Here is a 15,339-nt window from a genome sequence, read left to right as displayed (position 1 = left end):
ACTGGGTTACGGGCAGTCAGAGATACCCCTGGAGAATAGCCACAAGAGAAACAAAAATACACCTTATAGAAACATAGCTTTTTTTATAAACAGGGATTTAAAAAGAAACAAACCTCCTCGGTTTTCGGAGTTGCTGAGCAGTCCCAGCTGCAACTGACATCGATCAGAGCTCAGCCCCCCTGAGAGGCAGGCTCCTAATAAATGGAAAAAGGTGTAAATAAAGTATTAATGACTTACCACAAATTAACCAGGAAGGGGTGTTCCAGGCCCTGCATAATCTGCAGCTCTTTGAACACATTTCTCACTTCATTACGCTCCACACACTTCTGTTTGTTCATGTATTTCATAGCGTACATTTTCTTGGTGTCATTCTTCTGTACAATGCAGACCTAAGTGAGCAAACCAAGATGTTAGCTTGGGCAGAGTAGCTGGGTGACATCTCGAAAGCAAGTTTGTGCAGGTGAAATGTGCCCTGATGAGCACCCTATTGTTAACTTCAATGAGATTCAAGTCACTAGGTCACAGCCTCATGCACTTATGATTTAACCCTGCACATCACCAGTAAGTGCTGCAGTCAATATTCATGCTAAGAAGAATGACAGAGTACAGAGTTTGTCACAACATAGTTGGGGTATCGCAGGTTTATTAAGTAACTGACAAATCTCTGCTTTTTTCCCATAATTATCCACCATTCGTGTGTTGCATGCTGCTTCCTGACCCTCCCTTTCGCCAAGCAGGACTGTAGGATAAGAGCTGAGGGCATTCACCGAGACAGCCTCACTTCCTGCAGGCAGGACTTGTGAGTACTAGTGTGACAGCATCTCCTATCTATAAGGACCAGCACAATCTTTCTAGTGTAGCACAGCTGATCCATCAAACCTCTGGGCTTTTGGCATCTTCCAGACATGGGTTTTGTCACAGAACTCACCATACTGAAAAAACCCACAGCCCTAACATGACGTTTAAATCCCAAAAGTGGGACTTCAAACACAGATGTTTCTCTGCTCCCTGCAGTGCTGCTCTCGGAGAATCACAGTGCTTTGTCAAAGAGCCACCAGGATGCTCAAGTGGGCTTTGGTGGGGGAGGCTCCCTTCAGAGGATGTTTACCCATCTAACATAATGAAATTCAGCTGATTGGGTTTATCATTAACTGCAGTTTAATATCTTGTAATAGGATTTGCGGATTCCAAATGGATGACGAGTCAAACTTAGAGACTCTTCCTGGATTATTAGGAGTTGAAGTTCAGGTCAAATCTCATCGACAAGCGATATTCCATTACTCTGCAATAAGCTCTGAAATTTAAGCGTCTCTAATGTGCCCATTACTTGGCTAGCTACAGTCTCTGTTGTGCACACAGTAGTTTTACTCTTGAGGAGCTTACCTTTCCAAAGCTGCCTTTCCCAATGGCTCGCAAAATTTCAAAGTGGTCGAAGGTCACTGCAGGAAACAGCATATGTTCATAAGTTCAGTGTTTGAGCTGCAATTTGATTACGTAATTTCCCCCTCCCCAAGCTGAGACTGTTAATAAAAATGGAGGATTTCCAAGCGATATGCTGCTCCGGTTGCTCATGGACAGTTGGGGCACCACCCACAATAGTTATGCTATTCATGTTATTCCCCATTTGGCTGTAAAAGCAAGTTCCTGGGGCAGGAAATGTCCATTCTTCAATGGCGTACAGGCAGGAAACCATCAAAAAAATGCTTTCACATCGCCTCAACTATTGAGCTATGGGAGCCTGATCTTGCTCCCGCTAAAGTCAACTGCAAAAACATCCACTGAGTCCACTCCATCAAAGATCTATACACTTTGATGGTTGTGAAATAAGCACCACCTGGCTCAGGAGCCTAGGTACAGAAGGTTCTTCTTGTGCTTTAGATTATTATTCTGTTGAACGACTAATAAAAACCACCAACCCCAAAAGTTGGAAAATCTTCTGTCACCCAGAATCAAGACTGTTTGGTCTCTGCACAGTGGGGGAAAGCCCAGCCCCGTCCATGCAGCTTTATGGAATGTGAACTCTAGTCTAAAGAAGGAAACTATTTCATTCTCCATTGGGACCTCTGAACAGAGATGGGTTCCTGGGATATTCTCTCCCTTCTGTGAATGCTGGGCAGGTGACTCTCATTCACACTAACTGGAACGATCTGTTCACATTAAGCATTTGTGATCAACCAGTGTGCTAGGCTGTGTCCCAGCTGAAGCAAGAAAGGGATTTGCACATGAACAGCAGATCAAAGCAAAGAGGCAGATTAACTGTTTTGGGTTCAAACCCTGCCACCAGGGCCTTCAATTGGAAATTGAATGTGATCAGCGGTCAAGACAAGGCACCATAACTGTAATGTCTAAGTTGCAGAATTTGAATTCAACTAGTGCCACGTCAAGACCTGTATGAAGCAACACCCTGAGGTCCCAGAGCACTATACCATACAGCCATTAGCCAGAAAAGATCATAATTGGGAATCCATTCCTTATACCAGCCACTGCTTTAAAGGAACTTAAACCTCACTAGGTGGCTGATTTGAGGCACCAAATCAAAGCTACTGGTAGATTTCTAATAACACATTAGCCTTAATTACTGTGACCCCAGAACCATCAGGCACCACCGAAGTGATGGGCCTGAAATCAGAGTTAATTTGTCTCATCCACTGCTTTATTTCCAGTCAATTAGTGAGTGGATGGGAGGGGACCATGTGTCTGACCTGCTTTGCTGAAAACCCGTTCTGAGTGGAACAATAAAGGCCAGTGAGAACGTCCATGATGGATTGAAAGTGACAGAGAGCGAGACACCGTATTACTCCTTCGTGCCAGCTTTTTCCTTACAGTTGCACCACTAGCTGGGCAGCAGGTTACATTCTAAACAGTTCATTGCTTTAATAATAAAACTGCAGCACTGGGGTCAGACAATGACATGTTTGTAAAAAAGAGTCATTTCTGCATATTATACAGAGAGTTAGTTTTCCTGGGTTGACAGCCCTAGATGCCAACGTCCATTGTTTATCCACAGAACAAGGACAACATAGGCAACAGCAGCAGTGCAAGCTTTCCCCACACAGCTCTATCAACATGAGCCTTTCCTAGAGGCTGAGAGGACAGTTTAGTCTCCATGCCCCATTTAATCAGTGGCCTCGCTGCTGAGGTTGACAGCAAGGGAGCCAATTAGTATCAGATGTAGTGGGCCTGCCAGCAAAAGCACCTGTTGTGATGGTGGGCGTTTTATTAATTACTTTTGAAGACAACTGGCCCCATACTGCTCAGCACTGTGCTCTGGGAGCATACATATGGAGGCTTGACCATGAGCAATAGGAAGAAATTGGAGAGACAGCTGGTCCGTGCAGCCTCTTATATTCCCAGTTCAGAGCTGATCAACACTGGGAGGGATAAAGGCATAGGCATGAACCAATGGACACTGAAAATGGACACTGAAAATGGACTAGTTTCATGCGCATGGAGCACCAACTCATGCACAGGTTTCAGAGTAACAGCCGTGTTAGTCTGTATTCGCAAAAAGAAAAGGAGTACTTGTGGCACCTTGGAGACTAACCAATTTATTTGAGCATAAGCTTTTGTGAGCTGCAGGTCACTTCATCGGATGCATACTGTGGAAAATACAGAAGATGTTTGTTTTTATACACACAAATCATGAAAAAATGGGTGTTTATCACTACAAAAGGTTTTCTCTCCCCCCACCCCACTCTCCTGCTGGTAATAGCTTATGTAAAGTGATCACTCTCCTTACAATGTGTATGATAATCAAGGTGGGCCATTTCCAGCACAAATCCAGGTTTTCTCCCCACCCCCACCCCCGCGCACACACACACAAACCCACTCTCCTGCTGGTAATAGCTTATCTAAAGTGATCACTCTCCTTACAATGTGTATGATAATCAAGGTGGGCCATTTCCAGGACAAATCCAGGGTTTAACAAGAACGTCTGACGAAGGGGGGGGAGGGTTAGGAAAACAAGGGGAAATAGGTTACCCTGCATAATGACTTAGCCATTCCCAGTCTCTATTCAAGCCTAAGTTAATTGTATCCAATTTGCAAATGAATTCCAATTCAGCAGTCTCTCGCTGGAGTCTGGATTTGAAGTTTTTCTATTGTAATATCGCAACTTTCATGTCTGTAATCACGTGACCAGAGAGACTGAAGTGTTCTCCGACTGGTTTATGAATGTTATAATTCTTGACATCTGATTTGCGTCCATTTATTCTTTTACGTAGAGACTGCACAGTGAGTACCCACAGGGACCAGCACTCAACAAAGAGCTGCGTTCTGCTGCCACCATACAGGGATCAAACCAGTATGATCCTCAACATTTACCGGGCACACCTAATCGCTCTACGAGAAACAGTCCGCACCTGAAAGGCTTTCAGTCTAAATACATATTGCCATTTCATAGTCTGAAGGCTTCTCTCCTCTATAATGGCACTCCACCTGAATTCCATTTTGAATTTTAAGTGAAATCAAAATGAAAGAGCTTGCCTTAAAAACCAAAATAAACTGCACCTGGCTTACAACTAAAGTACGTCTGGTCTAGGAAGGTTAAGCTTCATTGACTGCTTACAATAGGATTTGTCCTAAGGGAGTTGGGAGTCCAGCTCCCTAAGGTCCCTTTGAAAATCACTGCCTAGATGTCTCATCAGAGCTAGAGAGGAGCACAAAACCAAACCCCATATCCCAGAGTTAATTTGGGAAGACAGAGTGGGGGTATTCTCAGGCTCCACCCACAATCAAAGCTCCAACCACCCCAATTTCAGAGGATTTACAGCAGGTTTAAGTGCGACCAAGGAAGCCATCCCAGGCTCCCTAGGTGCCCAGGTTCACCATGCTGACGACACCCTCTAATCCTTTCATTCTCCAGCCCCAGGTTCCAACCACACCTCTCACGTGAAAACTCCTTCCTAGTAGATTCCATGATGTGCTACTGGCACTGGTTTCTGAGGCCCAAGAAGAGATTCTAAGTTACCCTCCCTTAGTCTGAAGGCTAAATAAGTGTAGTGAGTTTGGAAATCTTGTTTTCATGGCACCATTGGTGTGTGAGCACCTTCTGCTTCAACCCTACTAAACTCTCTTCTTCTTTGTATCTTAGACCAAAGGCTCCCTTGGAAAGCCCAGCTGTCCTCTAATTGCCATCTGCTGCCTTGTTCATTAGCTGAACTGAATTGCACAGAAACCAAGAGCCATTTGTCCCCAAAGCATTTTATCAGCGGAGATTTTCAGCAAGAATGCGGCTGTAAATCACTCTTCCCCAGCAACAGACACATTCTCTCCCACCAAGGGTTCACACATGATAACAGCCAGAAATAAATTCATTTTCTCCAGGATACACTGTCTCGGAGTTGAAACAAGGGAATCTCACTATGGTAACAGGACAGACACAGACTGACATGAAGCTACAGCTTTGCTGTACACAACAGTACAAAGAACTCAGAACGCCATCAAAATTTAGGTCCCAGCTTAACCTCATACTTTTAAAACATTGTTCATATAGAAATGAACATGTTTTCCAAAGACAGAAACTAACACGGCAGTAATGTAAACTGGGCCTCTTTCAAGACAAACAACATGTTACATAGAATTCACCATACATCAGACATCAGGTCAGGTATTGGCTTCCAGCATTGTTCAATATATGATACTCCAGAGAAAGGGTGAAAACACCCATAACACATCTGGCCAGAAGTGTGAAACTAGAAGTGTTGGTGGCGGTAAATTTCTTCTTCTCTCAAGAGACTGAATGCACTTACACTAAATGAGTATCTACACAGAGAACAATCCATAAGGTAGATAAACAAAGAGACCTTTTTCATTGCTACTGCTTATTCTTCCAGGGTATCTTGATCTAACTGCAGGCTCTTCTTTTGTTGCTTACTTAACAGAGATGGATCTAAATCAAACACTTTGACCCAAACACATGCAAGCTTTGGAAACGTCTATGGTTTACAGTGGAATTCCACAGCCTATGTTACACAGGAGGATAGACTCAGTAATGAATTAGCCACTGGGTTAACTGGACCCATGCCCAGGGGCCCCAACCAATTGGGGGCGGGGGGGGTCCCAGAAAAATGGGTGCCCCTGCATCCCAAGCACTCTGTCTGCCTGGCGTTCCTAATGGGGAAACCCCTGTGCCTTCAACCCCTTCCCCGGCAGGAGCTCCAGGCGGGTGGAGTGGGGCAAGCCCCCGTGCCCCAACCCCACTCCCCAGCAGGAGCACCACGGGAGGATGACTGCAGGCGGAAGGGGTGAGGATGGGCCCCCACTTGCTCTGGCCCAGGGTCCCACAAAACCGTAATCCATCTCTGGATAGACTACATGATCATAAGGTTCCTTCTGTCCGTAAAAACTAAAAATCTAAACTAGAAGCCAGTCTTCACAAACTTGCATTCTCTAGCTCCATTTTTTGTATTAAGATTTTTAACTAACACTTTTAACACAAACTATACGGCTAACCCAGCTGAGTGAATGCTAGGTAACATGAAAAGGAGTACTTGTGGCACGTTAGAGACTAACAAATTTATCTGAGCATAAGCTTTCGTGAGCTACAGCTCACTTCATCGGATACATTCAGTGGAAAATACAGTGGGGAGATTTATATACACAGAGAACATGAAACAATGGGTGTTACCGTACACACTGTAACCAGAGTGATCACTTAAGGTGAGCTATTACCACCAGGAGGGCGGGGGGGGGGGGGGGCGGGGAGGAGGGACGTTCTTGTCAACTGCTGGAAATGACCCACCTTGATTATCACTAAAAAAGGTTCCCCCTTCCCTCCGCGCCCCCCACCCTCCTGCTGGTAATAGCTCACCTTAAGCGATCACTCTCGTTACAGTGTGTACGGTAACACCCATTGTTTCATGTTCTCTATGTATATAAATCTCCCCACTGTATTTTCCACTGAATGCATCCGATGAAGTGAGCTGTAGCTAACGAAAGCGTATGCTCAAATAAATTGGTTAATCTCTAAGGTGCCAGAAGTCCTCCTTTTCTTTTTGAGAATACAGACTAACACGGCTGCTACTCTGAAACCTGTCGCTAAGTAACATGACACTTCTGATTTCATTAGGGATGATCATTGTTTCTTACCTATCATTCTAGCCTCTCACACTGGGCTAATCCAAAAATCTTAGGTGCAAACACTAGCAACCAAAATCTGAAACTAAATCCAAATCTTTTAGTCTGGACCCTTGTCTGCATAATCAAAAATCTTAATTCATTTTAGATGCCATCAGACAAAGAACTATTTCAATCATTCCCACGTCGGAGACAGAATTCATATTATAATTAGGCTTGGCACAAGTTGATTTTTTTTTCAATTTTCACAATTAATATCAATTTTTATTTTAAACAGTTTTAAGCAATTTTAATTTTCATACTTGTGGGAAATTAAGGGGGAGGGTGGGGGTAAGTCAGTGCTGACAACAGGGCTGCAGGGGGCTCCTTGCCCAGCTGAGGGCTCTGAGACACCCAGGCACAAGGTGCAGAGGATGCTACCGCCTTGGCCCAGCAGAGCAGAGACCCCTGGCCAGCACTGCAGAGGCGCACGAGGGCCCAGGTACAGGGGAGGCCAGATCACTGCTGAATGACTTCTGCAGGGGGATGGTCCCTATACTCCCAGCCGGTGAGTGACTGGAGCAGTGATAGCAGGGCTCCACATGGCTCTCTGCACAGCTATGGAGCCGGTGGCACAGGACCCCTGCAGGTGCAAGGTGCAGGGGATGCTGCACTTGCCAAAAATTATTAATGGGTTCTTTTTTCATTATTTCAGTGTGTCGGGTAAACTGGACGTTTAGCGACAACTAACGATTTAAACTGACTCCTGGTTATAACGTAATGTCAGACAAACGGACTAAGTTCGAGACAGGGAACAGTGTGTACACTGCTATAGCTTTAAAGTGTCTGCTGAAGAATGTGCAGGAAATGCCACTTTAATGTCAGAAGTGGTGGTATTTCATATCTGAACCCGAAGTCCAGGACCAATGTTTAGATAAAACATGTGCAAACTAATAAAGCATAAGAAATGTCCTCACGAAGGACACGTCATCCCTCAAAAGCCTCGTTAAAACCCCATCTGTTAAGCAGCAGTCAAGGATTTAAAGATACTTATCACCCATCCCAGTACAGCTAGAGAAGCAGAAACATATGGTATATAATGGCTTCCATTCCTTCAATCAAAATATACTCATAATTTCCATTAACGGGAGTTTTGTGCATGCACCAATGGGAGAAAAGACTTAAGCCGTGTATCTAGAGTACAGTATACACACATACCCCTCTCACATTCATGTACGTGCATTTTATAATACTAATACAGTACTGCATTTCTTTGGAAAATTCCTCCAATTCCTGGCTGTTGGCTTGAACCCAGACCCAAGTGATAGGTGACAGAAGGCTGTTACCATCTGATGGCTGTTTGGTGGCCTTCGTAGAATGACTTGGACCAGATTAATCCCAGTTACTATTGGAAAGAGGTTCACATTGTGATGGTTCCCCCATAAGGCTTTATGGAAATATGCTTATGACATAACTGGAATATGTTGTATGATACATATGCCATGTAACATATCTCTGTGAAGGTTATGATCTACTGAATCTATTCATCCTATTTGTATGCATGTATCACTTTTGTATTCAAAGTTATGAATGTTGGCTGCAGACTTGCTTGATTTCTAAGTAGCCTTAGTAAGCTTTTGGTCAGCTTCTTGAGAAAGGAATGTGCAAGTTAAATGCCTAATCAAGAAGCACTTAACGGACAATGGATCTTGAAGACGCCAATCCACAGCTGAGCTTTCCCAGGAATGTGGCTTGGCTGGTAAGAAACTCAGTCATACATGGACATGTGACTTGCCCATGTGACTCCAAAACTCCATTTTGTAGCTGGATTCTACACAGAGGGAGGATGGGGTGTCCACCCACAGGAGAAAATCTATTTAGACCCCTGGGAGACCCCTACATTTGGTCTGGCTAAAGAGTGAGCCTCTCCACCCCCAAGGATAACTGAAAGAAACTGGAACAAAGGACACTAACTACAGGGTTGTGAGTGATTGCTGGACTCAGACTAGAAGGAAACTAGACTGTAAAAGGAAGCTTACTGGGTGAGGATTTTATCTGTATTGAGTTTTATTACTGTACTAGACTTAGACTTGCGTGTTTTATTTTATTTTGCTTGGTAATTCACTTTGTTCTGTCTGTTACTACTTGGAACCACTTAAATCCTACTTTCTGTATTTAATAAAATCACTTTTTACTTACTAACTAACCCAGAGTATGTATTAATACCTGGGGGGGGGGTTGGGGGGGGGAACAGCCGTGCACCTCTATCAGTGTTATAGAGGGCAAACAATTTATGAGTTTACCCTTATAAGCTTTATACAGGGTAAAACGGATTTATTTTGGGTTTGGACCCCATTGGGAGTTGGGCATCTGAGTGTTAAAGACAGGCACACTTCTTAAATTGCTTTCAGTTATGTCTGCAGCTTTGGAGCACGTGGTTCAGACCCTGGGTCTGTGTTGGAGCAGACTGGAGTGTCTGGCTCAGCAAGACAGGGTGCTGGAGTCCCAAGCTGGCAGGGAAAGCAGGGGCAGAAGTAGTCTTGGCACATCAGTTGGCAGTTCCCAAGGGGGTTTCTGTGATCCAACCCGTGACACACATCACAAAAAACACCCCTACAATTGGAAATAACCAACCTATGTGTTCGAAGTTTTAGCAGAGAGGCCAAGGAATGGGTGGGCTTGGAAACAGGGAGGGATTTTCATTATTTACATGTAATACAGTAGTGCCTAGAGACCCCCAACTGAGATAAGGGCCCATTGTGCTAGGTACTATACATACACATAGTACAATACAGTCCACACAGGTACACAATCTTGTGTTAGTGGGGCTTGCACTAGCATGCTAAAAATAGCTGTGTAAACTGCGACTTGGGCTGGAGCTCAGGCTCTCAAGCCTGGGGGGTCGGTGTGAGCCCCGCTACCACAAGCCTGTGGACCTAGGCTGAGAGCTAGAGACTCCCAGCTGCAGTATGGACATGCCCTAAGTGACTTGTTCAAGGTCACATAGGAAGGCTGTAGCAGAGCAGGGAACTACACCCAGCTCTCCAGAGCCGCAGTCTAGTGACTTCACGTCTCTGTTCTGCAAAATTCATCATTTTGACTGGGTGGGTATTCTCAAGCCATTCGTATTCTTAGCAAAACTGAAGACCTTTTAGAATAATTAAATACTGAACTATCACAATACAGAGACTCTGTTAAATGACTGCACAAGTAGATACAACTCTATAGGGGCATGCATTTGGATGCATGTTATTTATACTCACATCTTTCTTACAAATAGATGTTTATTTCCTGAATAACGGGAGTAACGATGTATTGTTATGTGTCACTGTTTGACAAATGCACATTCCATCATACAGGAAATATTAAAAAGATCCCTTTGTGAATGAAACCCCAGAAGAGAGAAGCCATTAAGGAATTCTGGTTACTCGTTAGGAATTATCAGAATGGAAAATCCTCCCCTTTATCAACCAAGTTATTTAAAGAATGCCCTTCCCAGCACAATGGATCCCTGGGTGCTGTTAAAAGCAAAATAAAAAACCCATGAGGATATTACGATAACAAAATGGTACGGGTTGCTGGAGTGAGTAAAAGTCATATACAATACTGGTGTGTCACTGTGGCTTGACAGTGGGACTCTTACTGTACAACAGACCCAGGTAAGGAACAATTCACATTATTTTATCATCAGCTGAGCAGTGAGTGTGCTTGGTGCAGTACAGAAAGTGCTGAGACTGTAGAGTCAGATTCAGATCTGTTACGTATGTATAATATTTACATTTCATTAGCCCCAGGAGGCTTGGTCAGCATCAGAATCCTGTTGTGCTAGGTGCCAAGAACAAGAGACAGTGCCTCCCCCCAAGCAAGTCCCAGAAATACGGACTCCAAGTCCTGCGTTAATTGCTGATCAACAAACGTGGAACTTGCCAGGCTACTGAGCACACACAATGAACATCCTCGTGAAAGTCTTTCAAACTACCATTTTAATGTATTCATGCGGTCACCAGCACCTTTCTTCTTTAAACGTCTTGGCATCTGGCACCGGGTACTAACTGACATTTATCACTGATGTTGTCAGGCTAGCAGTACCAAGGGATACATTATTAATGCTATTTAGGCCAATGTACAGAATGAGCTGTTTCTAGAGATAGAAACAAACAGACAGGTTTCTTCTGAATGAGTCCATTAGTTAAACAACACAAAACACAAACAAATCAAACCCCCTTCCCTCCACCCACTAGCTCAATAAAAAATGACCTTGTTTTAAAAGAACTCCATCCAGAAACCTTTCAAATATTTGACTCTTTATCATCTGCCTCTACAGTTAGATGATGCTTTTGGAATGATGATGATCCAGGAATATAATATTTGTCCAACAATCAGTGCCTGATTTCAGGTCAAAGTCCGTAACGCTCCTCTCTCCAGAAGTACAAAGTATGTAACATTCCTCTCTCCAATAGTGACTGAACAGTAGTTAATGATCTTCACTAATGGTTCCCTATGCTATGAAACAGTCTCCCAGCCAAATCCTTTCCTCTCTAGCTCTCTGCTGACTTCTTGTCCACTCCCAACAACACGCTTTTCCAAATCTCCCCAGGGACTACGGGAGTGATCAATCTAGGTACCAGTAATTATCCATCCATCTGTGATAGGCTGCCCCCCCTTTCAGGGTGCCACCTGATATATTGGGGTACCACTGAGCCCACCTGTTCCACCAGCCTGGGCTCCCTCACCCTGTCCTGCTAAACCAAAGCCCTCAAGCCTCCTCTAGCACACACACAGGTAGGGCCACACCCAGCTGCAGAAAGACACAGACACTGAGATCAGCTCTCCGTGGGAAGACAGCTCGGGAATTGCCCAGCACTCAAGTGCACACCCCCTCTGGCGTGTAAACCCAAAACTGTATTGTCTTGCACTGCACAGAAATCTGTACAGAGTACACTCATGAAAATCACCCCCTCCCTCAATGTGGAGGAAGATATGCACAGCTTTTTGCTCCCCAGTTATGAATTGCACTAATAGATTTACAGAAAACAACAAGAAGTTTATTCACTACAAATGATAGATTTTAAGGGATTATAAGGGTTAGCAAACAGATCAAAGCAGATTACAGAGCAAATAAAACAAACACACAAACGAATCTCAATATATTAAAGAAACTGGTTACAAGTAGTAATTTCTCACCCTAAATGCTGTTTTAGGCATTTCTTTCACAAGCCAGACACCTTTTCCAGCCTGGGCTCAGCTCTGCCCCCCCCCCCCCCAAGTCCTTGTTTCTTAGGGTATGTCTTCACTACCAACGTTAAAGCGCTGGAAGAAACCCACCCCCACGAGGGGAGAAGCTACCAGCACTGGGAACACGGCTACCAGTGCTGTAGCACTGTCTACACTGCCACTTTACAGTGCTGAAACTTGCATCACTCAGGGGGCTGTTTTTTCACACCCCAGAGTGAGAAAGTTTCAGAGCTGTAAAGTGGCAGTGTAGACAAGGCCTTAGACCATGGGTTCTCAAACTGGGGTTGGGACCCCTCAGAGGGTTGAGAGGTTATTACTTGGGGGGTTGCGAGCTGTCAACCTCCACCCTAAACCCCACTCTGCCTCCAGCATTTATAATGCTGTTAAATATATAAAAAAGTGTTTTTAATTTATAAGGGGAGTCATACTCAGAGGCTTGCTATGTGAAAGGGGTCACCAGTACAAAAGTGAGAGCCACTGCCTTAGATGTTCTCCGCAGTCATCCTGGGCAGGGATTCAGTGAAGAATGGACGACCAAGATTAACTCATTTCCCATATGGCAGGAATCCTTTGTTTCCCAGTTTGGTCCCTACCCCCTATTAGTGGAAAAGTACTAGTAGGCCAAGATGGGATCCAGTGTCAGGTGACATGATCACATGACCCCGCAGAGTCAAAGCAGTATCCCAGGAAGCTTCTCAGGAAGGTGGGAGATTAGTAAAAATTCAAAGTCCTATTGTTCTCCCTAACAGCCCATCCAGGCTGATTGCATTTTGTCTGGTGGGCGTTCCCCAGATGCAAACACTTTTGTAATTGATACACAGTCAATATTCCTAACTTTGCATACAAGAATGATACATGCATTGTGATACAGGCAGGCCAGGGAGCAGTGGCAAAGTGCTAGAGGGCAAATACATAAAATCAAGGCTAATTAAGGTGTGGTTCCCTGTAGACTAGGGAAGGTGGCTGCAGGTTAATTGGAGCACCTGCAGTCAATTAAGGCCCTGTTAGGAACCTAATAAAACCCCCTGCTTCAGGCATACAGAGGAAGAGGAGAGGACTGGAGCTTAGAGGTGTGCTGTGAGACTTGGAAAATCAGAGACCCAAAGTAAGGGGGATCCTGCCCAGTAGGGGAGGGAGACTCCCTTCCCCAGCATCTAGGGACTGCAAGTACCCCACCCAAGGGGGAAGAAAGTAAGAACCCACAGGTGTTGAGAGGGGCTGGGGCTCAGAGTGAGGAGCAAACCCAGACCCCTTCCCTCCTTTACCAGCTTCCTGGGCCACTCTTACTCATGCTGAGGCCACTGATGTCCCAAGAACAGAGGCAAGGGGGCGGTATTTTAGCTTCCCACCAAGAAAAGCGCAGGACCCACCAGCCTAACATCGGCCATTTGTCAGAGCATAGAAATAGGATAATCGTATTCAGTAAATCATAACCTTTCCAATGATATCTCACAAGACCCAACTGGCATAAAACACATCTTAATTATCCCATATTCATATCATAACACTATCTCTATGAAGAATATGGGGCATAGTGTCACACTATCCATTTTTAATCTTCCTAGGGTGCAGGGCTGGATATTAGGCCATCGTTTGCTACCCACATAAAAAGTCAATGTAAAATGATGAATGATTCATCCTTAAATCCATTAGTTTGAGTTTTTGCCCTGCATTCAGTGTTTCTCCTTATTCCCCATCTCTAACTTGATTTGCTTGGGATTATCCTACATCTCCACGATCTCCTACTCTGTGAAACTGCATTCAGTGTACCTATTTTTTGGTTCAGCCATGCCTTGGACTGAACATTTACAAGTGATTTTCAAAATTAGGTGCATGGGAAAAATGCATGCATAATTGTGCACCTTATTTGTGCTGGCAATGAATATGTCGGGTACCTGCTTGAACATACAGCCAGCAGCATATCTAAGGGTCCATCTGCATACTCAGTTTCTCAATCTATGTATGCAATCAGAACCACTGCATATCCCAGTTAGCCATGCAATTCAACATGCATTTTAATGGAGTGTATATTATTGCAAAAAATGATATTGACATTTTGTGGCCCATCACATTTTCCATGCCTCAGCTTCAATTTTATGGCAGGTGAGTCCTTAATGGAAGGTGGGATCTGAGGACCAGTTTATGGCAAGGACTGTCAACCCCTGGTCCATGAAACACTTACTGTTTGTCCACAGAGTTTGGCAGATATGTGATGCTGGCTTTCATTGTTTGCAACTGCTACTTCGCATTAAGAGTCCCAAAGCATATATTAAATGCTTTCCTAATATCACTTGTCCATGTCAGTAAAGGCCATAGCTAACACAGGGATTGGAAATAGGGAAGAGACAGTCCATAAGATCAGAAATGAGAGGGGAAGTGTCCATGAGATGTCTGTATTAAGGCATGGGCCACACAATGAAAGTTTGAGAACCTCTGTGTTATAAGAATCACTTTCCTACAGTTGTGATAGGTGCCAGACAAATCGCTGAGAGCCAGATTCTGCCACTCTTACTCATGCTGAGTAGTACATTACTCCAGAAACAGACCTACTGAAATCAAGGTAACTACTCACAGAGTAATGTACTACTCTGGTGTGTGAGTAAGGGTGACAGAATCTGTCCTTAAATAAATACAATTTATAGGCAAGTCATTGGATCTAAGTACTTGCCACGAGTAATTTATCACGCAATTGACATTCAGGGTCTTTCAACAGCTCTCCTGTTAACTGAGCCCAACAACATTTGCAGGAGAATATATCTGAGCAAGCAATTACCTGATGTGCAGATGCAATTAGGACCCAATACTGTGAGATGCTGAGTTCCTCTGCACCTTGAGCTCCTAATGACTTCAAGGAATATTTTTTTTATAGTGCCCCCAAGTTGCTGGGCCCTTTACAGCACAAACACACAGTGCCTGCCAAAAAGGACTTACAACACAGAAGTGGTGATGCTACATCTCCATGATGTTAAGGTTAACAAACAGCACAGAGAGGATGGGAGGAGGTAGAACAAAGGTTACAGCAATAAGGCAATCCAAAGCCGTATTGTC

General features: G+C 44.3%; 1 protein-coding gene across 10 annotated transcripts in view; it reads right to left on the bottom strand.

Annotated features, from left to right (window-relative positions):
- STK32A (serine/threonine kinase 32A) overlaps nt 1–15,339 on the bottom strand; it is a 96,426-nt gene that overhangs the window by 59,777 nt on the left and 21,310 nt on the right. For all 10 annotated transcript variants that reach the window (XR_006292756.1, XR_006292754.1, XR_006292759.1 and 7 more), the window contains 2 exons: nt 1,384–1,439; nt 238–389 (listed from right to left, as the gene is read on the bottom strand). Coding sequence is in view for 4 of the 10 variants with exons in the window: in XM_043553081.1 (XP_043409016.1) it covers nt 238–389; nt 1,384–1,439 (208 nt within the window). In the remaining 6 variants the exon portion in view is untranslated. The remainder of the gene's footprint in view (nt 1–237; nt 390–1,383; nt 1,440–15,339) is intronic.

Source organism: Chelonia mydas, chromosome 8, assembly GCF_015237465.2.
Source record: "Chelonia mydas isolate rCheMyd1 chromosome 8, rCheMyd1.pri.v2, whole genome shotgun sequence".
NCBI lineage: Eukaryota > Metazoa > Chordata > Testudines > Cheloniidae > Chelonia > Chelonia mydas.
The sequence above is the reverse complement of the archived record's forward strand: the minus strand, read 5'-3'. Positions and strand labels throughout refer to the sequence as shown.